This window comes from Athene noctua, chromosome 8 (assembly GCF_965140245.1).
Source record: "Athene noctua chromosome 8, bAthNoc1.hap1.1, whole genome shotgun sequence".
Classification (NCBI taxonomy): domain Eukaryota; kingdom Metazoa; phylum Chordata; class Aves; order Strigiformes; family Strigidae; genus Athene; species Athene noctua.
In genome coordinates, this window is record NC_134044.1 from 28782394 (window position 1) to 28808780 (window position 26387).

General features: G+C 51.8%; 1 protein-coding gene across 5 annotated transcripts in view; it reads right to left on the reverse strand.

Moving 5' to 3' along the window:
• The window catches only part of KCNAB1 (potassium voltage-gated channel subfamily A regulatory beta subunit 1), a 72014-nt gene extending 45987 nt beyond the window's left edge, over positions 1-26027 (reverse strand). The window contains exon 1 of one of the 5 annotated variants that reach the window (XM_074911960.1): positions 24980-26027. In XM_074911960.1, coding sequence (XP_074768061.1) covers positions 24980-25251 — 272 coding nt within the window. In that variant the 5' untranslated portion in view covers positions 25252-26027. Of the gene's footprint in view, positions 1-2653; positions 3737-21618; positions 21978-24979 lie in introns of those variants that run through there. The other 4 variants (XM_074911956.1, XM_074911957.1, XM_074911961.1 and 1 more) reach the window with 4 other exon arrangements.
• Between the last annotated feature and the right edge of the window lie 360 nt (positions 26028-26387).

The window sequence follows — 26387 nt, forward strand, 5'->3', positions numbered from 1 at the left end:
AAAGCCCCCGAGCTGGCTCCTCTCCCGCCCCCACCCCTGTCACAGGCGTAGTCGCTGTCTCTCCCTTTCACATAATCCCACTGGCATCAGGAGCGCCTGGCAGCCGGGGGAGGCAGTGCCAGGGTGGGGAAGCATCCTGGGAGCGGGTCTCAGGGGGGGCGGGTATCAGTATTTGGGGTGTAAAACAAGGGGCAGCTTAGCTAGCACCTAATTTTAAGCAGCACACGCTGTACAGCTTATCAATAGGGACACAATTCAAGCAGAAAATAAACTGGGAAGGACTTCAGGTTCAAACGTAAGGGAGCTGAGGACTTTACAGGGTCATTGTTGCAGCCGTTGGAAGAAGCCTTTGGCTTCTCTGGGTGGATTTCCCTCGGACTAAGGAACCAGCCCCAGAGATGAACACAAAATATCAGCTCCATCACCGTTGGTAGGCGTCTTCCCTAACTAAAGGTTATCTCAATTCAGCAGCATCGCAGCTGAGCCTGGAGGTTTAGTCAGCTCTTCCTCCAAATTCCCCTCCACTTCTTCTCCTGGGGGAGAAATCAGCTCTAGATATAGTGAGATCTGGGAGCAGAAACAGGGATTAGTCATAAAGATACAACATCAGCCTTGTCACCAACGAGATGCTATTCCTGATGCAATTCCCCAGGTCTCGGGCAGCCAAAGCCAGGGGAGCCGTCAGGGCTGTGCTGAGCACCAGCGCAAGAATTCAGCCCTCGGAACCAAAACCTTGTCGAGAGGTAAGCCGGAAAAGATTTACAAAGGCCCAACTTTGGAGGCTGCAGGAGCGCTTGTGTCATGTGGGCAGCAAAGAATTGCAATTACCCGGCGTGTCGGTGCACTGATAGCGCTGGGAGCCCGTGGGAAATCAGCGGAGATAACTGCTGACAATTAGTACACAGTGTCCGTAAGCCTAACGAGCAAGAAGCCCCAGCCTGGTAACAGATCATGTCTCTGAATGACATGATCAAAGACACGACTCCCACAGATGTGCTTACGGGGGAAACTGAGGCAGGGGGGTGCAACGGCTTGAGCAAGGGCTGCAGGAGGGGAGAGGGGTCACAGGGAGCTTGTGGCTGGCAACACTCCACCAGCCCCTACCTCACCAGGCATCCGATGAAGGACGAGTTCTACTGATTTTGAGAGCTGCCTCTCTTTGGGCAGGACCTGCCACCATCCCCCAAACCCTGCCCGGTCTGCAGCACCCAGGACCCGCCCCAGAGCACTGATCCTGCCCCCACGCTGTCCCCCAGCACCCCATCCAGCTGGGAGCTGGCTCCAGGAGATATTAAATCAACATTTCTGCTCCCACCGCAGGCTCACGCTGGCATCTGGGGACACAGTGCTGGGGAGCAAGCTGCAGGAGCACCCAACCTCCTGCTAAAAGTTGGTCACGGCTGAACGACGGGAACGAGCAGCCGGAAAGGCCGGGCTTCTGCTCGGGCAAAGCCTCCGTGGCAGTTATCAACCGTTGAAGCAACTCACAGCAAATCACAGCTGAGCATCCCATTCACTCTGCTTCCATACGCCCCGTCTATGCGGTTCCTGGAGACTTAATACTGAAATTTTCACACCAGGCTTGCCCAAACCAAGCCCTGGGCTGCACGCACACTGGAATTCCATGGAACGGTGCTGAAGCCAGCCTGGCTTTGCATCAGCCCCACGGACTGTAAGATCCTGCGTCCCCGTGGGCACAGCTGGCCACGCAGGAGCATCCGCCGTCAGCCGGTGGGCTGGGGACAAGCAGGGCTAAAGTTGCCCAGCTCTCTGTGCCCCTGGCCACCCTCCCCACGCCTTGGCCACGGAGACCCCCGTGCCGGTCACCGGGCTGCTCTGCACAGGGCTGCTGGTGGAGGCGGCCCCTCTGCCCCGGGCAAGGAGGGGCAGAGCATCCCCAGGCGGGCCCCTTCTCCCAGCCCCAACAATGTCACCCACGAGCTGCCACAAGGGACATCCTGGACAGGTAAAAACCAACTGCCAAAGTCGGAGAAATCCTCATTTTCAGCTGAAGGCATGACAGAGGAGCTTATCAGCTGCCCACACCGAGCACTTCAAGCTGAAGTCACAGCTGTTCATTATTTTTCCTGCCTAGGTTAGGAGGAATCCATATCTCTGAGATGCATGAAGCATATTGTAAGAATGCCCACGATTTATTTTTCTGCATTTCACCTCAAACTGGCTTTGATCTCATCTTCACTCAGTGAACCAGGTGAAAAGTCAGGGAGAGATGACCAGGCTGAAATGGTACCCACAGCAGACACTTCTTTTCACTCCATACAACATACTGCAAAGGAACTTTCCCTGTCCGGCCTCAAACATGCTTTGCTAATTGATTTTTCTCCTCATTATTACAAATATAAGTTATATTGAGCACTTAATAGAAACCATCTTAACACCACTGTCATAAATTCACCATGCTGTGTATAATCTACCCAGGCAAGTGGTTTTTGTATAAAATCACAAATACATATGCCTGCAAAAACGTTAAGACCCCAAGGCTATCCAGTTACGCACAAGTTTAAAAATCTATTAATAACCTTAGCAGGGAGCTCCTCTGCAAAATCAGATGCATCCAGGCAGGCAATTCTTTAGAGGCAAAGTAAAGAGCTATTACACTGCAACGTAACAAAGAACGATACCGTGACCATACCTATATTTCATGCCCGTTTGCTTTGCGGTGGATTCTTTTAATGAAATGTGGTGCTGGGGGGTAAATGTCCCCAAACTGCGAGCAATAATAGCCACTGTCCGAAATTTTGCCCGGGCTGCATTCACTACGTTCGGGGTAGTGGTGTTCTGCTTGCTGATGAGTCTGTCTTCACCATTTCGACTCTTCAAGTTGTGCTCTGTGCAGGCGATGGACACTTGCATCGCGCCTCGTACCCCTCGAGTCAGCGCGCAGAGCCCCCGGCCGCCCCGGGCCGGCTGCGGGCTGCCCGGCCCTCGCTCCCAGCGCCCGGGAACCCGCCGACCTTCGACTCCCAGCAGCAGCGGGGCAGCGGGGGGCTCCGGGAGAGCCGGCCTGCGTCCCTGCGATGCCGGCGGGAGAGAAGCCCCGAACTCGACAAAGCAATCGCGGGAGCAGGTTTCAGCTCGCTCTCAGCTCTCCCCTTGCAATATTCGCTGCCGCTCAGGCAGAAGCATCCATCCAGTCAGGTGCTTTCAGAGACATAAAGCTGTTCCTTCATGGTGATCCGGCAGCAGCCGCCGCCGCTCTGCCTCGCTGCGGGCTGGCTGGCTGCTCTAATTCGATGCGGGCATGCTGCAAGCCCGGCTCCCGCGCCCGCTGGGCCACCAAGCGCTGAGCCCGCAGCCGCGCCGCCCGAGGAGCCCTCGCTCGCCAGCCCCTTCTAAAGACCGGCCATCTCCATCGCCTCGCCGTCGCCCAGACGCAGCAGCCCGCTACATCCCACCCATCGCAGCCCACCCGGGGTGGGGAGAGGTTGGGGGGGGTGCGGGGGGGCTCTGCAGCGGCTGCCGGGATCCCCCGTCAGGAGCTTGCGGGAGGCGTGGGAACGGGCCTCCTTTGTGCTCGGAGGGAAGGCAGGCGCCTCGGGCTGACGCCTCCCGGGAAAATAGCTGCCGGCATCGCTCGGCGAGCAGAGGACCTCTTCTAGCGGGGAGCAATTGGGTGTTAAAATGGGCTAATTACGAAAAAAATACAATAAAATTTTAAAAAAGAAGGGGGAGGGGGAGAAAAATCCCGCTGCTACAGTGTGCCGGTGAGTTAACACGTTAATCCTGTGTTTCTGCCGCCCGGAGCCGCCGCCTGCAGACCCGCACCGGCAGCAGTGCCGGGGTTAATCCCTTCTCCCCTCAGCATCCCCAGCCGAATAAACCGCAGCGCTAAAGGTCTTTGAAGCAAGTCACCCCCGTGTCCCTTGCTGCAGCCGGGGCCGCAGTCGAAGCAGGGAGCCCCACTGCCCTGTGCCGGGGGGGCGGGGGCAGCTCGGGGACCCCCGGGCTGCTGAGCCGCTCACCGCAGCGGTGGGAGGATGAGGTGGGGATGGGGACAATTTGGGGTCACCCCCAGGCCCTCTGCCCATCACTGCCACTGGGCAGAGCGGCCCTTGGAAAGGGGACACGGGGGGGGGGGGGGGGGGGGGGTGTGGTGTTGCAGACCCGCAGGTGAGGGTGTGCATGGGGGGCAGCGCAGAGCGGGTGGGTGGGCGAGGGTTGGGGCTGCAGGTCACTCGCCATCCCTTCCCCGGTGGGGGAACAATCCACGGGGGTTCCCCACATCCCCCCCCTCCATAAACCTGCTCCCAGGAGGGTTGAGGGGAGAAGGGGGGCACCTCCGGGGGTCCTCTCGCCCACCTCCTGCCCAGGCCCCCATCCCCATGGGGTGGGAATTACTCTGAGGCTGGAGACCCCCCCACCTCACCAGGGCCCTGCCAGGGTGCCTCCCCCCCACACACCCCGCGGCACACGGTGGCAAGACGAGGGGGTCTGGAGGGGCCGGTGTGGCCATGACGACCTGCTTTGAACTCGGGATGACAAACCTCTGATCTCCTCCCCTACAGGGGGGCACACCATGGTTTTCTAAAAGCCCCCCTAGCCCTTCTTGCTGGGGAGGGGCTGTGAGAACAGCTGGGTGGGCAGCCAACGGGCAGCCAAGGGTGACAAGGTGAATGCTTGAGGATCTCTTTGCAGTTCGTTTATCTAATGGCTCATTAACGCTTACACAGCAATTTCTTTGAGGGCCAAAAGCATTATATCAAAGTCACTTTCCGATATTTTCCAAAAGATGATTAACAGTTAATCACACAGCGACCCACAAACTGCAGCCCCCAGCAGCTCCCCTGGACTCACCCTCAGGCGCGGGGTTGGGGCAGTCGGACCCCTTGGCACCAGATTTAGCTTTGAGAGAGTTTCCAGACACCTAATTATATTAGTATTTTGTTTATATTATGTTTATATTAATAACATTAATATTAATTATATTAATATTTATCTATCACTATTTCCCATTCTGATGCACATGCAGCAGCCTCATGCTGGGCACAGATCTTTCAAGAAGATGTATTTTTACATCTTGTTCCATACGTGTCCGGAGATTTCCCGCAGCAGCCAGCAGCTGGCTCTGCTGGCACTGCCAAACGGTGTGACTTGGTCCTGGGGACGTGCCCCGGTCACCGTCACCCAGGTCCTGGTCACTGTCCCTGCTGCCACGGCTGCCCATGCCCTCGGGTGCCAGGGGAGGGCCGGGGAGGGGACAGAAAGGGACAGTCACATTCCACGCTGGCGCATCCTGCAGAGCATATTAACTCAAGCCGCTTAGCTTTGGAGGGGTTACAGCCCCTGCCAAAGAAATATGTATTTAAATATGGGATTTATTTCATTTCCCTGAACAAGATAATCACTTCCAGACTAAAACGTTAGAATAACATCATTTTGTATAGTGAAAATCCTGAGCTTATCAAACAAGAGGCACGTGAGAGCCTGGGTGGAGGACGGTGCTGGGGTGTGGTGGCAGCTGAGGCCCAGCCCCGAGCCCCTGGCCAGGCTCCCCGTGCTGCTTCTATGCCACCAAACTGCTCTTGAAGCAGCTCTTTGCCAAAACACACGTATGCATATCCCCCCTGAGGAAGATGACAATCCCTCATTAAATCACTTGCTCAAAATGCTTCATCAAGCAAATCTGTTTTAACACAGATGCTCACAACCGCACTGGCTCTGCCTTTGCCGTGATCCCCAGCCCCAGGAGCCGCTGCATCCATCCCAGGGTCCAAAATAAAGGCACGAGCCAAAGACAGACAAGCAGGATGCTCTAGGCAAGCGCGGAAGCCAGGAGATGTTCTACAGCTCCTACACAAATACACGTTTCAGCGCCCTGGACAGGCTGTTTCTCTGCCCAGGACCTTGCAGGGGCAGGATGATGAGCGTCGCTGCAGCGAGCACAATGGAAATCTCCAAAAAGGAAAAAATACTTTATTCAGACCCGCTCCGGTCCCTGTGGAGGCACAGAGGGGATCTGGGGCCGTGCAGCTGAGCAGATGATGGACAAGCCCTTCTCTGGAGCTCCCTGCAGGCAGGGCTCTTGCTGTAATGAGCAGGAAAAAGATGCTTCTGCAGCCCAAAATATAAAAATATAACGAGGTCCTTTGGTCTGGGTTGGATGAAACATTTCCAGCTGATGCAGACCCGACCCTCTGGCATGGCTCAAGCTGAACACACTGCTTTCTTCTTTCTTTTTCTTTTTTTTTTTTTTTTTTTAATTTCACCTTATAGTGAAGCAAATTTGAAATATTATGCCAAGTCTGGCTTGAGACTTTGGTTCTCGACGGTTGCAGTCATGGGCTCTTTACACTAATGACTCTGCCATGCCATTCTACCAAAGCAGAGCTCTTCACGGAACAAATATCAACTAGCATCTTATTTATTTCATTGAACTTGACCTGATTGCCACCTAAACCTGTATTTTCAGTAATACCAAGGAGCTGCATATGAATTGTGGCAGGCTCTCTCCGGCTTAGGGCTATGGTGGAGCTGGGAACAGTCAGCGTTAGGTTAATGGTTGGACTAGGTGATCCTCAGGGTCTTTCCCAACCTAGATGATTCTGTGATTTTGTAATCTTTTCAGATGGCAGATCTTAATTTCATGCCCTTCTTGTCCAGACCTCAGCAGCAGGCTGTGCTTGCCATAGACACTTGTCTAGACCATAACAACCATTTTCTCTAGGGGAAGGCTGTGGGGAACCCAGTCGAAAGCCTTGTAGAAATCCAGGTAGACAATGTCCACCACCTGCCCCGCATCAACCAAGCCAGTTACCTTGCATCACAATATAATTAAATAGGGAATGTTTTCACCTTATTTCAGTCAGAGGTTTGTGCACCGGGTAAAACCCCCCATGGTGCACGGCTGCAGGTTGTGGTACGGAGGAGAGCTGGATACCAACCACATGCAGCTGGTTATATAAACACACACCCCTGCACGCTACCCAGCAATCCAGGTCACCAATAACGATGCCGTCTCGGCCGGTTTAAGCTCTTTAACTGAAATTCTCCAATGCTGAGAGGACACAGCAACTTAACAGAGCAGCGAACGCAGACCCGCCAGCACTAATATCAGATGAGCCCCTCTGCAAAGTTTCTTTGTTAGAAGCCTTCCTTACCAGCAATGTATACAATTGTTTTCAGCTTAGCTTTTGGTTTTTTTGTTTAGGTTGTGCCTGCATATATCACAGAATCATAGAACCATGGAATGGTTTGGTCTGGGAGGCACCTTAAAGCCCACCCAGTGCCACCCCCTGCCCCGGGCAGGGCCACCTCCCAGCAGCCCAGGTTGCCCAAAGCCCCGTCCAACCTGGCCTTGAACCCTTCCAGGGAGGGGGCAGCCACAGCTGCTCTGGGCAGCCTGTGCCAGGGCCTCACCCCCCTCACAGTAAATATATATGATATAGTGGGGATGGATAGATATGATACGTAGATCATAGAGCGGGGAGGAATGGCTAACGATGCTTCCCAGCACGCCTGGGGGCTGCGCCAAGAGCACCAGCTGCTCACACCAGGTTACACTTGTGCAGCCACAAGCCTCTCTCGGGGTTTGTGGAGGACTTTGCCAAATCCCTTGGGCAGGCCAGTGTCCCCACCGGGTGCTGGGGACCTCAAGTGAGCTGGGGACACTGGGTGCCACTAAGCAAGGCAGCCAGAATGTGAATCTGGAGGGGCCCAAGCACCAGCACACCTGCCTGCCAGGGGCTGTGTGCCCACACTGCGCAGCACCTCCTGGCAGGTTAAAGGTATTTTCTCCATGGCACAAAGCAGCCATGTGCTGGTCAAATTTGTCAATTATCAGGCTTAGCACAAAAGACACAGCCAGCATAACGATGAACCAATAGCCAAATTGTATTTGATACAAAAGGGTCAGTCCATGGGTGAGCGCTGGGGGTACAAACAAGTCAGTCAGGTTATACGTAATCGACATCAATCCCACTGACCCCAACAACGACACCACACAGCCAACAATGGGGGCAATAAATGGTGACATGCAGTCTCCCATAGAAGGGACAGGAGACAACCAGGTCAACAAACCAAACACATAAGACCAAGGAAGCCACACACTGAATCTCTGTACAGCCTGTGCTTACAAAAGCCAGACCTGAGTGGAGCCCAGTCCCAGGGAGGCGGGAGGTCCTTCCCCAACAGGGAACTCTGCACAGGGCATCCACCTCACGCACAGACACTGCCCCTCCTGCAAGTGGTTTTATCCCTGCGTGGGACCCCTGACCTTGGGTTACTCACTGCGGGACCCCTGGGGCTCCTTTACCCAACGGCTCTGTCTGCCAGGCCACCCCACCCTGGGGGGAAGCCTAAAGGGAAACTCACCCCCCTTTGGGAAGGGCTGGGGGAATCACCCAGATGTCACCTTAACTTGGGGCTTGGGGTTGGAACCCCAGCATTTCATGGTCCCATCCCCTCCAGGGCACCCCTTGGGCCAGCACATTTTGATGTCCCCACCAGCCTCGTGGCTGCTCCCCAGGGCCCAGCGGGGAGGCACGCAGAGCTCTCGGAGGGGGACGAGGCTCAAACGGCTTTTGTTCCCATACCAGCGCAATGCCACACATAAGAAGTTTATGGTTATCGTTGCTCATTACACAAACAATTGCCGCTGCATCACCACCACATAATTACAGGCACTATTAAAGGAACCATCTTCCCGGTGCAGACACCTGGCCTAGGGGAAAGGGACCTGCCCTCCGCACCCGCGGCTGGAGCAGTGCCGGGCACCGGCGAGATGCAGCAGGACAGAAAAAGTCACCTCTTCCAGGCTAGGGGCACATGAAAAACCTGATTTCAGCATTCATGATAGACTCTTAACCACGCTGGACGCTGACAGGTGCTCAGCAAGGCTTTGCACGCCCTGTAATCGGATCAACCAAACTTCAGAAAGCTGCATGTAAGCATTCAAAATGCAGCTGGCAGTGCCATGACGGCAGGATCATGCTCCAGAAGCGGGGCTAGGGGAATGCAGAGTTCTGCCCTTGGAGCTTTTTCACCTGAAAAGTGCCCTCCTTTATTTTATCTAACAGACCAGACCTCGTTACAGGCACTGCAGTCTGTCTGCAGCTGCCTTTCCAAAACCCAGCACAGACGGTTTAGGCAGTAGCCTCCAAGACTGGCCTTCACGAGAATTACCTTAATATACTGCCCCAAATCCTTGACTTTCAGATTCCACGCGATAACTCTTCCGCAGCCCAGCAGGATGCACTCAGGGAAATTCTGCGTTATGTCCCAATAAAAGTTTCATTGGGCCATAAAAGCTCTGATTATAAATACAGCCCATGCGCATCTCTCCGCCGTTTCACTCCATCTCAATAACTGTTTGAAAACAGGTTTCCTGCTGGGCTAATTACTTATGATTGCAGCAGTTCCGTTAACATCTCCACAAATTGGGCTGATACGGACCCTGGCAAGATCCCGAGCGCTGCCGCCCAGGAGAGCGAGGAGAAGAGCCCAGGAGCGAGCTGGCGTTAGGCTGCAGCTCCCCAAAGGGCTCCCGTGGTATTAATTTCAATTAACAGCCCAGGCCTTGCTGCGGCAGGATGCTCACAAGCCCAGCTGAGGAGTGGGTCCTGTCTGAAGCAGCAGCGACAAACCCCGCAGCTATTTGTAGCTCTTTTGGGTATATCTAAATCCACGAGGAACATTTCTTTTTGATAACAACCCTGGAAGCTTGGCAAGGAAATGAGCTGCAGAACAAAAGCACTGCGCTTATCTAGCAAACAGTCATATTTTCACTGGTTTCACATGAAAAACTTAATTTGCATTTGTAATTGCACTTGAGGAAGACTGATCAAAATTCCCATTAAATGTTTTTTAGTTAAAAAGCGTCTTTCTGGCAGGTTTTCAGCCAGGCTGGCTGCAGCACCCACCCCAAGCTGCTTCTGATAGCCCTTGAGATCTGTTATCAGCTCCAGCCCTGCACCCGCCAGCCAGGCTGCGAGGGCTCCATCCTCCCAGGAGGGATTGAAACGGGGAATGGGGCAGCGTGGGCAAACGGAGCCGGGCTGCTGGCTCTGCTGACTGGGCCAGTGTGTTGAGACTGGGGTATTAATGGGGCAGCATCTTCCCAGCCCCCGGGAGGCTGCCCTGTTCTTCTGCAGCCCTCACGTTTGCGTTACAGGGTATGATAAAATGCTAAACGTTCAGGATGTGATAAAACGATAAACGAATCAAAACCGGCATGAAAAATACACTAGCTTTGCTTAATTCTAATTAGAATTGAGCCAGATACCAGCAGGGTGATGAATGTGTGAGATGGTTTCCCTGCCGGCAGCGCTGCCGAGGGTTTCTGCTCTGCCCCAGCAGGAGCTGAGCCCCTGGAGCAGAGACCCTCGGCTACGGCTGCACCAGCTCAGCCTGGAGAAAACGGGATTTAAAAATAAGCAGCAAAATTCTCCTTTTACAACTTCATAAACCCACACTGTTTCAGAGCCCTCCTTTTTTTCTTTTTTATTTTTTTTTATTTTGCATGCATTTCTATATAATGTGTGCAATCCGTACACCATATTGAAATCCACTCACAGGCAACTTGTGAACAAACTCCCATCTAATTTTCAGTCCCCACCGGGTGCCCAAGGTGCCCCCTCGCCAGCCCCACGGATGCTCATTGGCCACACCAGGATCCCCACCAACAGCCAACAGCCCCCCGGTACAGCCGCGGGCACCGAGGGAGCCGCCTGCTACCAAAGAATTTGCAACAGCTAGCCAGCTCTGTGCAATGTTAAATAAATTGTCACTTAATGTAACGTGAAAGAATCAATACTAAAACCGAGACCCAGAGCTTTCTGTGTCTTACAGAGGATGTAAGCAAGTAGGCACCCAGTTCAGTCCCCCAGCCGCTCATCCCTGCAGATGGACACATCCCCCAGCACATTCCCTATCACTATTACCTGCGCTACCCCCCGCTCCAAACCAGGTAATTCAATTTTCCCATGTTATCTATTCCATTTCTCACATGACTGAAAGCCTGTGGCTTACAAGATGGGCTCCAATGACCATTATTTTAATGTATTGTAATACACCGAACAGGATTAAACATGATTAAAACACTCAGAGCTGCACAAAGCTCCACTGCACGGTACAAGAGGTTTTCTTGTCCTTTTTCCCCGCCCCAGTGGGGCTGGAGCCCCCGACAGGGGTATCCTGGTTACTGAGCGCCCACCCCGCGGCATACGGGGTTGCTGTGCCAGGCCCAGGGACACCAGACAGCACGCGGTCAAACGCTTTTCTCACTTCTGTGGTATTTCAGGGGGTTTTGAGGGACCCCACACGCCCTCTCCCTGTGTGGCGGGGCAGAGCCTGGGCTGGGGGCACCAAGGGACACCCACCCTGAGCACAGCCCGTGGGCCAGCCACAGGCCAACCCCCCTGCAGGAGCCCTTAAATAACACCTTGTGTTTTCAACTACAGCCACGCTTTTCTACTGTAAAACCATAAAATAGTTAAAGAAGGTCAAGAGTTAGAGGAGCGCACTGAGGCTGGCAGCTTGTGGCAAACAAGCGGTTTTCCATTTTGCCATATTCACGTTCTAGACTGTGCATGCAGAAAACGCAGGGTTTTTTCCCAGGTGCTTTGCATAATCTGATTGATAAATGTATTCCAAATAAAGCTCAGCCCAAGCTGTGTTCTTCCAACCTGGCTGTGCCTGTTGAATTGTAGATCCTAGGCAATTATGTATATTACTTTGTTATCCAGACACGTCAAATATCACCGAAGCATTACTTGTAACAGCTTAAAACTCTAAATTAACTTATATGAAGAAATATGTTGCTAAGGTCTCGGTCTTGAATGCTGAATAATACACAGCTCCATTCTGCCCTTTTCTGGGACATGCTATAGCAGATGGATGACTAATTATCATGCAATAACTTTTGATTCTTTGAGATGAGCTGGCAGAGGGTCAGGATAAAGACGAGCTACGGCAGACTGTGTTGTTTGCAAAACTTTCTTCCAATGGATGCCCCTTCGTCCAACGTCCCACTCACTCAGGACTCCTCAGCTTTCACTCAAGCTGTGCCCTTCTCCAGTCGGCGTGGGGGGTTCTGCGCTCTTTTGTGAGCAAACTAAACAAAATCTGAGTGTCTCCATCACTGGTTATCTCATATAAACCAACACCGAATAACAAGCACTATTAAAATATCACCTTCCCAAATAGTTTGGGGTTTTTTTAATAATTTTAATTCTTTTCCTGAGATTCTCTCAGCTGCAACAACATTTCTAATTGTTAAAGTGAGTGGCACGGGGTAAGAATCTCATCAGCTCCATCCAGCAAAACTGGCACAAGACCTCACTCCCCGCCTCGGAGAGGAAACTCTTCACACTGACCAGCAGTCTCAAAATAACGAGAGGCATCTGCTGGAATTAGTCATTGAAGAGAATTATCACATCACCCAGAACAATGTCATTTGCTGAAGTGCAGCAGATTACTAAGAAATTATCTTCAGTCCAATTAATTTCATCATTGCCTTTTCACACTGCCAGACTCCTCTGCGGGGAAGGCGATACAGCAAAGACCGTTGCGTCAGCACTTCCTCCCCGACTTAGTTACTAGCCTGCATCGCTAGTTAAAAAATCAGCATTTCAGGACTTCTGGAATCTGCTTTTTACCTGAACAGGGTGACTTCTCCCACCAGGAGGTCTTGCTGGAGCAGGCTTTGGGCCAGTTTTGTGCTTGCCCAGGGGTGCAGGCAGAGCATGCTGCTGCCGGAAAAAGCCAGGGTCTGGCTTTAGCTTTAGCTCCCTAATATTCCCTCCACTTCCTTGGGACAAAGGGGAAAAATCTTGCTCTTTTCACTCCCAGAGCCCTCTGCAAAGGCTTCTTAGCTTTGGGTTTTCTGCACCCAAGGCAGGAGCATGACGTACCTCAGAGCAGCATAATGTCTTCTTAGTAAATTAAACGCAAGGCGCTGTCAAGCCTTCAGGTGACCTCCAAGCACTGCCAAGCCAAGGATCCGCTGTACTTCCCAAGGCCAGTGCTGGCCAAGCAAGTAGTCCCTGGTCTCCAAGAGTGCGTCCCAAATGGTATGAACAACCACTTTCATGTTGGAACGGTGCCCATTTAATTAACAAAAGGATTTGCAAGAGGATCGTTACTTACTGCCAAATGCATAACCCACTCATCGGGTCCTCGGGGGAAAAGAATAATTACTCTTGCAATCTACGGGGTGTCTTCTTCTGCAGAGAAAAATGTGCATTTCATCACCCCAGCTGGGATGGACGACCGAGGGCTGGCGGGGGGAGATTCTTACCCTGCCTGTGGCTGGACAGCTGTAAGCAGCTCCCCCTCAACAGCCTCATCGTGCCTGTTTGGACACACTAAACACCCCCATGTACCTCACAAACACCCCAGAAAAAAAATAGCAACCGTGCTACTGAAATTACGGAAACACTGTGTTGTCTTCTGGAGTCTTTCCGGAATGGGGCTGAAGCCGAGCAACTAGAAAATGCACACTGAAAACAAGAAAAAGAGGCTTATCAGGCAGTAGCAGGGCTGCAGCAGGCAGTTTAGCTGTGGGAAAAGCTGCCTTTCAAGGCAGGCTCCCCGGGCAGCTGCACACAGCAGAGCTGGGGGGACCCCAGCTGCCTTGAGGGCCTCTACCCAATGGGGAGATGCAGAAGTAGAAAGGTGGTCACCTCAGTATGGGGAAAAACACAGGATAATAAAAATACATTTCAACTGATCATTTTGGTTTGCATAAACTGTAAAAAAACCCCAAACAAACAAACAAAAACCCCAGCACTTTTGGATTCAAAGACCGGCACAAAGCATCGCACAGCTGCGCTCCATCGCTTGCTGAGCACACGGGGGTGATGCTGATGCTCCCAGAGCACCCCCAAGCCTTTCGTACTCACACCAGCATGACAGGCTGCCCAGAGGAGGGGAGGGTCAGTGATGGAAGCAGCAGCCTGAAATACTGCAGTTACACCTGGAATTTCACAGACTCCCAGAATCATCCAGGTTGGGAAAGCCCTTGCAGCTCCTCCAGCCCAACCATGACCCCCCCCCGACCGTTCCCAACTCCCCCAGATCCCTCAGCGCTGGCTCAGCCCGACTCTTCAACCCCCCCAGGGATCCCGGGGACTCCCCCCTGCCCTGGGCAGCCCATTCCAACGCCCAACAGCCCCTTCTGCACAGAAATCCTTCCTCAGAGCCAGCCTGACCCTGCCCTGGGCAGCTTGAGGCCATTCCCTCGGGGCCTGGCGCTGGGGCCTTGGCTCCAGAGACTCATCCCCCCTCTCTGCCCCCTCCTGGCAGGGAGTTGCAGAGGGCCAGGAGGTCTCCCCTCAGCCTCCTCTTCTCCAGACTGAACCCCCCCAGTTCCCCCAGCCGCTCCCCAGCAGACCTGTGCTCCAGACCCTGCCCCAGCTCCGTTGCCCTTCTCTGGCCACGCTCGAGTCATTCAATGGCCTTTTTGGGGTGAGGGGCCAAACACTGAACCCCCTCACCGAGGGGTGGCCTCACCCGTGCCGAGCCCAGGGCTCAGATCCCTTTCATAATCAAGATCCTTTATGGAAGTACATTGAGAAACACCAAGAGCAGGATCCCAGGAGATCCCCACCCCAGCGCCGTGCGGGGTACGTGCTCCAGCTCTGCCCCATGTTTGATTTATTATTCCCGTGTTATTTACTGTGGTCAGTCCCGGGAAGTGGCCACTGGTTGGGCCTGTGCTGTGGGGTAGCCCCACAGAGGCACTCCCAGACCAGCCCCCTCTCCTTCAGGGCTGGCATCAACCGTAACCAAAATCGTCTCCTGACGCTGGAATAATTTTGAGCAAGAGGAGAAATCTGCAATCCGATGGTGAGGGGTGCCTGTGCCTGGCAGCTCCCTGTTAAAATTGGGCTCGATTGGAATCATGCTGCAGCTTTGCCTCCTCTCGGAGACTTATTCCGATTCTGCTAAATTCTTCCTGATATCCCCAGGTCTCAAAAGGGCATTTTTTATTCTAAATGTTTTGCCTTTGGAATCTGCTAGACTTGACAAAGCACTGCATTTCCAGGAAAGTTTCCTTTTTACATTACCCCAAGCTTTCAAGCCCTGCAAACTCAGAATGCAATGAAAACTCACTATTAATAATTACTGGTGTACAAACTAGGATTAATAACCAAGAAAGAAAAATCAAGGGACCTCTCTGAGCCCAGACTGGGCCATAGCCCTGCGCTGCTGGGGCTGAAAAAGAGCATTTTCTGTTCATACTGGGAGACCTGAGGTGGGAGGGACGGACACGGGGCAGGGAGGGAGAGCAGCTGCCGTCGCGTTTGGTTATTTACTTCAATTAAGCAAAGCAGAAGAGCTGCAGTTGCGTCAGTGGTTGGATTTGTATCGAAGACCAAAATCCATTTTCGTTCCACCTGAGCCGCGGCCACCTGCGATGCCAAGCGCTGAGTCAGCGTTGCCGGAGCGCACGACGGCCGGCGACAGAGCCCTGCCCTCAGCCTGGCACTGAAGCCAACCCCTTCGAAGCCTCGCCAGAGCCTGGCTTTATGATCATTTCCTGAAGGACGGAGCTTTGAAACAAACCAGCGACCCTGACAACTGCTAGCGGAGGTTTAGCTGGTCTTTTCCTAAACTCAGCCCCCCCGGATCTGCTGTTCAGCGGTTTGTGTCAGGGCAACATCAGCAGATCCCAAAGTCAGCCCAAAGACTCCCGGATAAAACCTGTTTTAACCAAGTCAGAATGGACTGAGTTTTATCCCAGGGCAGGCAGGCACACAGACTGCAGACTTCAAGCCTGTACATAAATATACCCATAAATATCCCAAACTTCCAAGTCAGCTCCCTGGAGAGACGCTGGATCAGTTCTGCGCTGCCGATGCCGCAGCGGGGAGCGGGGAGCGGGCTCAGCAGGCAGCTCCTTGCCCACAGAGCTGGCGATTTATTCAGCATCTGGCAGGGCAGGCTCTCAAGCTGGAGTTTGACAGGAGCAGAAGGTGCGTGAAAAGCAGGAGCAAGCGTGCAAATCCCTGCTCGGCCCTGGCAGGAGCTGCTGCTCCGCACGCAGAGAAGAGTGAGCGGGGATTTATTGCTGGGGTGGTGAACTGGGAGGACACAAGTTTGCTTTGTCTTCCACCTACGGCTTCCTACCAAAAGGTGTGAGTAACCCTGGGAGTAGTGGCAGAGGGGATCTGAGCTTTTACACGGTTGTTGAGGACCTTACACGGCAAAAGGAAGCGTGTGTGCACGCGTGTGTGCGCTCACGTCTGGGCAGGCAGGGTGAGAGCCGGCAGAAAGCAGCAGGAGCAGGGAGCCAGCATCAAAGGAGCAGCTAAAGAGCTCCTCCTGCTGAAACCCAGCTGGGAAATGGGGCTCACGGGCTGTAGATACCATTCTTCCCAAGCAGGAAGGTGGAATTTCTTACTTCAGGGAGGAAATGCCACGCTACAAACACCACACACACATGCGGATACCCTGGCCACATCCCAACCCACACACATCCCCTGTTTTCATCCTGTCCTCCCCCGTCCATGCACAGTGTGGGCAGGAACCCTACAAAAATAACACCGAAACCAAGGAGCAAGAGGAAACTGGTATCATTTGGGAAAAGCATAGACATGGGAATATCTGCCACCGCACTAGGTAGCATACAGTTCAGTTTGACCAGACTGAAAAAGATAAAAAAACAACGCACTGATGAAAAAATTATGCGGGCTATTATTATAAAAAGAGGACACAGCTGGATGCGGGTCTATAGATCAATCTGCACAGGAAATAGGGAACACATTAACGCTGTAAACTATATCCAAATAAATATAATGCAACTGTGCTCTGGACTGAGCAGATTAGGACGGGATTACAGCGCAGGATTATAGGACCCCATCAAGCGCTTTCATATATTTTGGCATCTAAAGATTAGATATTTTAAAGCTTCAGTGCATGAAATGAGCCTGGCCAAGGGAGCCTGGAGAAGCAGCTACGGCCGAGTGATCATTCCCTGCACCTGCAGGGGTATAAACACGGCCCGTGAAGGAGGGGGAAGGGCTGAGGAGTGGGGTCTGCCTGCTCAGCCCCGCACCCCGGGGCCCAGCGTGTGCAGGGCAGGACCAGTGAGAGCCAAGCAGCCCCGCGGGGCACCCGCGCAGACGATGCCCTGGGAAAAGATTATAAGATGATACCTTTCCTGGTATAGCCTTTCAGCTTTCTGCCATTTAAAAATTTGCTGTGACAGAGGCTAAATCCACCCCGTTGTGTCTGAAAGCCTTTGAAGGACTTGCCTGGTACCTAACAAGGTTTTGAACTTATTTCATAGCTTCAGCATCCAAACTATCCCACAGCAGCAAGTTCCCCAATTTCATCACAAAAGGCAGGGAAAGCTTTTCCTGTGTTTTAAACCTGTTGGCCAGAAATTTCATATGCCATTCCCCCCAGCTCCTCTGTTGTGGGAGACAGCAAGTAACTTGCTACAGGCAGATCCTGATTTTACACACATCTGCTGTAATCCCTGTCAGTCATCTCTTTTCCTCAGATGAAAGCCTGTTTAATCACCCAGTGCAGGGACAATCCCATCGCTCGGAGCTCTCTGCTTTCTCTAGCCCAGCTTACTGTATGCCTTTGAAATGGGATGGCCCGTACAGGCTGCAGGATTTGAAATGTCAGCCCCCAGAAATTTATATAAAACCCAGTATTTTACTGTTACGCATGTTACATTTTCTGAAATGGTGTTTGCCTTTTTGTCTACATAAAGAGGGACGCGGGGGACTTTTCAGCAATAGTTCTTCTGCAGGAGTATTTTATCTTTTTGCCCATGCTGGTCGGTGCCTTTGGCAGCCATCACAAAATCCTGGTACTCACCAAAAGCCTTGTGCTATTTCAGGATCTGATCCTGTTAGCCAAGTGCCATAGCTGTCTGGGCGAGGTTACCAAACTGGAGAACCGTTCCAGTAAATTTAGCATATTTGATCTCTAGTAATACTTAGACAGTAAGTAAGGATGTAGATGAGGAATAACATTCATTCTGGCCCTGCAGACTGAATATTTCACTCCCTTATTACTTTTCCTGACAGACTCGTACCAACGCAAGACACACACCACATTAGACACACAAATCACAGCCCTTGGGCCATCAGTTTGTCCCCAGAGGTCTCTGGTATTTCCTCTTGCTGTACTTAGCCACAGTAAGTACTTTTATTTTCCAGAATCAAGAGATACCAGCTACCTGGTCACAGCACTATTTTTACCACCAGCACCTCCACCTGCCGTGCACCAGCACAAGCCTCCACTTTGTCCTTCTCCTCGTACATCAGACAAGACCAGAAGCGATTTGGGGTAAAAGAAAAAAAAAAATGAGTGAGGACAAGTTTTACCATCACTTTGTCTCTGAGGACGTGCAGGTGCCCTCTCCTCCCCGCGGCCCAACTCCTTCCTGCACCGGCCGAGTGCTTGCTCTGCGCTGGTGGCATTTCCCAGTGCAACCAGAACAGAAAACATCCTGCAAAGGGCTATCTGCTGGCCAGCCTTCACACAAGAGCTTCAGCATGACACCCCTAAATTTTAAGTTTTTAATTAACTTAACCTACAAAAGCAACAGAACGGGGCAGAGCATCCCAGCGCTTTCTCAGGCTGCAGGAGCTCCCGCAGGTTTCCTGTGGGAAGCCTGGGGAGGGCTTGCTCCAAATGAAGAGAGTTTCCTTGTGTGCTGCAGGGAGAACTCGCCCTCCTCAAACCAAACCTCAACTAAATATAAAGTAGATCAAATACAAAAAGAAAACCACACGCCCAGCTCCGCCGGTTGCTGTGTGGGTTAATCCAGCAGCGCCTCTGGAGTCTGTGACCTCCCTAAATACTTTCCACCTGTAACACTTGCCAGCAGAATGTTTTGCAAAAGTTGCCTGGGTGCTTTTGCAAACGTGTACATATAATATTTCCCCTCCAGGCTCTCAAACTGCAGCTGCCCGAGTGCAGAGATGCTATTTTAGCCATCCATGAGCAGAACGTTGAGAAGTTTTACAGTCACAGCTTCCCAGCCGTGAAGACAAACCCAGCCCCATAATTCGGTTTGAAAAGAGCTCAAACTCCAGCAAAGTGTGTATGGAAGGAAGCCATGCGACGAACACCCCGTTGGATAATGAGACACCAAATTGGCTTTGCAAATGGCGTTTTGTCTGAGAGAAATACTATTGTCATCAGAAACAAAGATCATGCGCTGCTGCACTTCCAGTTATTCAGTAATAGGCTGAACTAAGCTGTATTTGCTAAAGCAATGAAAGGAAAAAGAACTAATCATCCTACAAATAAACCAGCTTATGCATATTTAGTAAGTGTTTCTTGTTAACAATTCATTACTTTCCACACATAATTAAATACCTCTTAAAAAAAGATGCTGTTATTGGGCTGTCTTTTGGGCTGAAGACATGTCTGGAAGGTGAAACAAACCAAGCTGGAAAAGAAAATGTTCGCACTCACAATAAAACTAGAAGAGTCTCCATGCTTCTAAAGCTAGAAGAGCAAAAATCTACAGAGTGCAGCAAGTGATGACTGCTGGAAAACCAGAGAAAATCAGCAGAGCCCTCTGCACAGCCCTCTGCTGCAGGAGCCTCCCTTCTCCAGGGTACGATCGATGGGAAATGTGATATTTTACAGCTCTTTCTGTCAACTGTGACAAATACACATCCTTAAAATTGAGCATATACTTGAATCCATCAGCTTCAAAAGAAATTAAATGTGTGCTTTGTTTTAGTCATGACTAAAGGCTCCGATGAATGAAGACCACTCCATTTTATAAGCCAAGAAAGAGAAGGTGCACGAAGCGGCGGACACGGAGCCCGTGCTGGAGCTGAGCATGCAACCGCAGCCCATGGCGCCGGGCAAAGCCTCAAGGCCAACACCAACTCCCTCTGCACAGTCCCAGAATATCTCATTAATTAAATTTTTCTGTGACTTAAAAACTCAGTTTCCAGCAGGTTTGGGGATGGGGTATCCATCCCTAGAGAAGTTTTCTCCTCCAGCCCAGGCATGTTTTCTGTGCAGCAGCAAGTAGAGATGAACATTGCTGTTGAGTTTTGGCCAACGCGTTTTTGACTCAGCAGCAGCCAGACTCAGTCTCAGGGAGGTGTCTGTACATCAGGGCGGTTTGCAGGATAATCTTCTGCGGAGGAAGCTTAAGACACCAGATCAGAACCCCTTTACAGGAACGCTGTGTGACTGCAACATTACTTGTGCTTCTCAGCAAGGGCACAGGAGGTGTTAAACCATGTCTGGGGGGCACCAACACCATAGAACGCGCAGAATTAGCAGAGAAATTGGATAAATGGGAATTTTCGTGTGTGTACTAACACCAACCGTTCCAAACACAACTGCCTCGTGGGATTAGGATCATCAGAAGAGGAGCAAAGGAATTTCTCCTTCGAAAGGAGGCAAGCTTCCAGATCCAACAAGCCCAGTTAGTCAGAATCTCACACCGGTGTCCCCTCGGTGTCCCTCCCCTGCTCACCTGGGGGGACACCGGGGGTTGCTTCTGTCAGAGCTCTGCTCTGAGCGCAGCGCCCCCGGGATGCCGTCCCGCTGCCTTTGGACATTTTCCCTTTTCATCAGTTGAACACTGCGGGCTCAGTCCTCTACACATTTCCATCAGCTTTCAAGGTGTAACCCCAAGTTGCTCCAAGGATTCCCTCGGTGCTGGCAGAGCAGAGGTACAAAGCCCTTCACCGTTTCTCCTGCTGCTGGCTCCAAAACAGTTTTCACACTCTCACTCCCCCCCTGGACAGTGTCTCCAAACAACAACAATTTTCCCCAGCCAGCAGCTAAAGCTGTGACACAACTGTGCTGTTTCCATAAAAATAATAAACGTGTTGTCTTATTTCAATTTTAAGCTCAGACTGGCTTTGGGCAAAAGTCAATCTCTAGGGAAAGCAAATGTTTTGAAGAAAATTTTCTTTTATTAGAAGCACAGAGAATGTATCTACGTCCCATATGGGATGTCATCCTTTTAAAATAGACCTCTTCAGAAACAAAACAAAATTACAGCTGAGAGACTGAGCACACGGATGTCTTCCTCACCCGTTGTCCCACAGCCTACGCCCCCTGTCCCCAGGCTGTCCCAGCTCCCTGCATGGAGGAGGTCCCTCTCCTTTGCACACACAAAACATCTATTTTCCAGCCTGAACCCAGCCAGACTCTGGTTCTCAGGCTTTCAGTCCCTTTGCTCCAGTTTTAGGGCAGAGTGAGGACAGACATTGCATCAAAGCACCAGCCACAGTCAGAACACCTCTGTCCTCCATGATGTCACTCTGCTGTCCAGCCATTATCCTTTTAATGCATATAAATAAATGAGTTTTCATTAAAACACCGGAAAGAGTAAATACTTCTACCCAAATCTGAAAGAGGCAGTTCAGTAGATGGACACAAACAATGAAGCTAAACTTAGTTTAGCTTACAAAGCTAAAAATTTAAGCGAAAAAAATCAAAGTTTTAAGAGACTCGGTCACACGCAATTACCATTGCTCAAAGTCGTGGTGATTCTTACCCTGCTCAGAAAGTTAGAGAAGAAAATCTGCTAAACCCGGGAAGGCGTTCGGATTTTGTAAGCCTGCCTGAAGGTGCGCACAGGTCGCTCAGTCAAATTTCCCGTAGTGTTAGCTGTTTGCCACCAAAGTGCCAGCACCGAGTAGCAGCCAGTACCTGTACTTCATCCCCGTCTTGGCCCGGACGGTCTCGTGCAGCGACAGCCCATGGAGGTGCAGGAACTTCTCCAGCTGCTTCAGGTCAGCGGCTGGGCTGGGCTTCCCCGGCCAGCGCTCGGCCGGCGGGCGGGCCCGGGGGGCCGCGCTTTGCTTTCGGCCTTTCAGGAGAAGCCCTTCGCTCGGCTTCTGCAGGCTGGGCTTGTGGGGCGGGATATCTGCGCAGGAGGGCTTGTACAAGTGCATGGTCCACACGCGGGGCTGCAGAGACGCCCTCGACGCCCAGCAGGTGCCGGAGTGTGGGGACTTCAGGAGCTTCCACCCAACAGTGTGTGGAGAGCAGAGCCCAGAGCCATCACACCCCCACCAGTGTAAGACGGTTTAAGCTGGGTTGTGTTGCCCACGAGGACCACAGGACTATGGAGCAGTATTTTGCTCCCAGCCATTCTTTATATTATCGCAACTGGCTCGTTTTAACTGATGCCCAGGATGGATTCTGGCCAAGATCAGCAATCTTGTTCATCTGCTGAAACCTATAATGGTCAAGTACTCCAAGGGGTAAGGACTGCCAGTGGGAATAGAGCACCGAGCCTGTTTCCCAGGTCTTATATTTAGATAATGAGAAATATTTGTTTGGGATGAAATCCAAGGCCAATAAATGTAAAACAAATATTCTCACAGGGCTTATTTCAGGCCTAAGGTTGGGCTGATGAATACTGTGAGCATCTCTTACGCAAGTCATTAAAACATTTTGTTTTCTCATAGTTCGTTGTGAACTCTCACAGCTCAGGTTACCTGGTCTGTGAACATCCCCAGTACCTGCAGCCTCCTGGGGCTTTGTCAGTTAATAAGAAAACAAAGGCTATGGAGCAGGCAAACACCGAGAGGAAAAAAATAACATAAAACCAAACAGACAAGGGAAATGCTTGAGAAAGGAACGAGCTAAGGGCATTGGAGCCAGGGCAGGGAATAAGCACCAGCTTTCGCTGCTGCAGGAGCCCCTGCATGGACGGGCAAAGCCCCTGAGATGCCACCAGCCTACGAAACCTCCTGCTCCACAGAACCGGCTGCTTCTTGGCACGGTGCACGAGGCGAGGACAGGTCTGAGCACTGTGCCTAAAACTAAACGTACCAAAACCAACTGACAGTTATTTCACCGCTGCTAAAGAGCAAGCAAAAAGTTTCTGGTTCTCAGGATCTTCATCCCTGAGAGGTGATGGGAGAAAGAGCACAGGTTTCACTGTGTCACCAAAGCCACCACGCGAGGGCATCCAGCACCCTCCAGGTAAGATAACACCCAGGGGGATGGCAGCGACCTTCCCCGACCAGCACCAGCCCACAGCGAAGAAATGCTGACGACGTACGACACACACCATGGAGGTAGATTTCTGAGGGTCTTCGGTTCTAAATATCAAGCCATTTTCTGACTGTCATTTCAATCCCAAATACATTGGAAAAATAAGTTAAATAATCAAGTGATGGATGTATCATGAAGTCAACTAATCCTTAAATCTTTCAAAGCAGATAAACAAAGACTGATCCCAAACCTAGAACATATTTTAAAAGATTATAATTCAATGTCACAGAGGGGCGTTTGGCATGGGCATGTGCGTTACCCAGCTATTCTTTCTCTGCAACTGTTGTACCGAGGCCATGAGAGCACTAACGGACCTTCATATCCCCAGCATCTCAGGCTGGGGCATTGGGGGGGTCCTGCCCTACCCCCCTGGTACCCCCACACAGAGCTGCTTGAAGACGGGGACCCCGTTCTCCCGGCGGTGACTGAACCGCAGCACCAGCGGTGGGGTGCAGGAGATGTTTCCAAACTCGACTCTGCAGCATGGAGGGAAACGTGCCGGTGGCTGCAGCCATCCCTGTCTCGTAGGAGCCGTGTTTTTCCCCTGCAGCCGTGTCACACCGGGGGCTGTAGCTGTGATCTCTGCGGAAGGTGCCACAGACAGGTCTGCAGCTGGGACTCCTTATACTCACTCTCCCCGTCTCCCAAAATAAATCCCCCTTCTGCTTCACCTCCTGTCAGCTCCAGCTCTCTCCTCATCGCTAATGCAAGGTGAACCAATGGCAAAGAAATATTTCCACAAGCTCTTCTGAATTTTTTAGATGCAAGAGTTTCACTGGAGTTTTAGGGGCTTGTATGGAGCAGCACCATTAGAAAGCGTTTTCCAGAAGTGACTCCCCAGCGCTTCGCTTTCACAGCACTGTTTGAGACCACGGGTGCCTGAGCAGGGGCTGCTGTGCCCCCCGAGCACCGTGCCCAAGAAACTGCTCAGGCTTAGTCTACAGACCCCCTCATATTTCCTTCACTGGGCTCATTAGAGATTTCTGCACTTAGTAACTACTTGTTCCTCCTCTCATAGTTTTATCTTGTTTTCTTCCAGTTATCCTGTTTCTAAATTTTTATTCTAATGACATTTTTATTAATTTCTACTCCCTGCATGTCTGTCAGATCTCAGTTAGTGCCAGGCACCTCAGGGATCCCCCTGCTGTCTGGGATTAGGGAAGATTTTCCCTGACTGCCCAGCTGAAATCCCCGCTGGTACTGATGCATCTGTGTAGAGCTGGGCAAAATGCTGAAGCCCCCCTCGGCAGCAGCCCGGTCCCTTGCGGCAATGAAACCCAAGTCCTCCCTCCACCAGCCCCCAAAACTGCCCTGAGCGACCGCGGCCTCCCCGTCACCACGCCGGTGCTGTTTGGGGACAGCAGGACACAGACAGCAACGCCAGGAAATTCGTATTTGGGTTCCTATTTCATTAAGGCTCTTACTCAGTGCAGGAGATTAGAGAGTTGCACGTCTAATTTCCACTAATACCGATATCCCCTTACTTTTTTTTTTTTTTTTTTTTTAAAAGAGTAAGATCAGATTCTGGAAGCTGTGACATTTAAGATCATTGGAATTAGAAATTCAGCAGCTGCAGGTTTCCCCTCCCCAGTGGCTTGTTTGCCGCTGCCTGGGTCCGGGGAGGGAAGGGGGACCCGCGGCCAGCAGCACCCAGCCAAGGCTTTCCTGCCCTTTTCTCCTGTCACTCACACAGCCCCTGCACAACAGCGGCAACTTTTCAGCTAAATACAAACAAAACTAGAGCCATTTGGACAAAACAGCTCATGAGAAACAAGGCTGGGTAACCACAGGTAGTTTATACCGAAGCAGTTACGGAAACTAAGAAACAAGTTTGCAGAATTTTCAGCTCTAAAGCACATCCATCGGGTGCAGGAAAAAAAACCAAAACAAATCATGAGAAAAGTCAGATTAAAGCCTAAAGCTCTCTGTTATCATTACTACCATCATCACCACCAGCAGCAGCGTTTCCTGGAGCGCAGGCTGCTGCTGCGAGCGGGGTACGTACCTGTGGGGCATGCCAGTGGTGTAGGCGATGGTGTACTCGTGGGAGAGCTCGCAGACCCGCAGGTACCAGTTCATCTCCAGCTCCCGCAGCAGAGCCAGCCGTCGGGCACGCTGCTGCGGCTGGCCGGCCCGCGCCCGGCCCTCCTTCACGCTTTCCGAGGAGCTCTTCAGGGTTCTCTCCCTGCTCCCCAGGGAAAGCACCGACTGCTTCCTCAGCTTCAGCGTTTCCTCAGCATTTTTACCCCCCATGGTCCCCGTGCGCGCCGCCAGCATTTTGCGTCCGCTCTCGGTGCGAAGGCAGCACCCCCAGCACTAAGTCGCTGCCCTCAAATCATTTAAACTGATTTTCAGCACGCACTTCCCTCCCTCTATAACCTTATCTCGGGCCACAAAGCTGTAATTAGATATGTGTCTGCGGAGCTTAACCAGAAAGAAGAGCTGCAACCTTCTCATGGAAACATCTGTAGCAGCTTCTGCTTGCCAGCGCGCTTCGGTTTGCAACGATTGAGGACAGTTCTTAAAAAACAACGTATAAACACCTGCGACACCGCGCACCTGAACTGGACTTGTACGAAACAAGGTATTTGGATGGATAGTAGTGGAAAAAAGGGTCCAGCTCACTAAAGGTGTAAACGCCGGAGGGCTCCAACCAGCGTAAGTCACGCGTGTGCTCCCCTCGATGCCAAACCTGCAGCCACGTGGGCTCAGCCCAGCAAATCGCAGCCGATTCCCGACGGATGCAGCCCTGGAGCGTCGGTGTCTTCACCAACCGGCTGTGTTAGAGCTGAGCCGGCCAGTCCATCCCTCCTCCTCCTCCTCCTCCTCCTCCTCCCACATGCAGTGCTCCAGCTCTTCAGGTCACCTCATGCAGCAGAACTTCCATCCTCCAAGGGATTTGTAAAAATTGGGGCATTTGATCGCCTTTAAGACGAGAACAAAGTTACAGCTTTTCCCCGTTCATTTGTTTGCTGAGCAAATGGTGTTTTGGGGAAAAATATATGAAAGGAGCGGATCCTAGAACTGAATTAATTTCCCTCTCTGGTTTGAAATGTAAAAGCTGATATGGAGATTACAGCACTAATCACAGCAGCCACTTTAGGAGCACAAACATGTCCTTGTTTGGAGAGAGGCAGGCAAAGAGGAAAGCAGGATTTTAAAGCCATTGCATCAAAAAGAAGAGTAACCCCCCCTCCCCGTGCCCTGCACGGAGGACACGTCCATCCTCACCAGGAGAGGCGACCTGCAAGCAGCTGCAGAGGGATCAGGGCTGGATGGAGATCTTCATGGGAGCAGGGAAAGGGAGCTCTGGAGGTCTCTGGCCCCATCTCCCTCCCGCAGCGGGTCTGTCACCAGCCCTGGATGAGTTTTCTCACCCGAGTCTTACAGACCTCCAAGGCTGGAGACTCCCC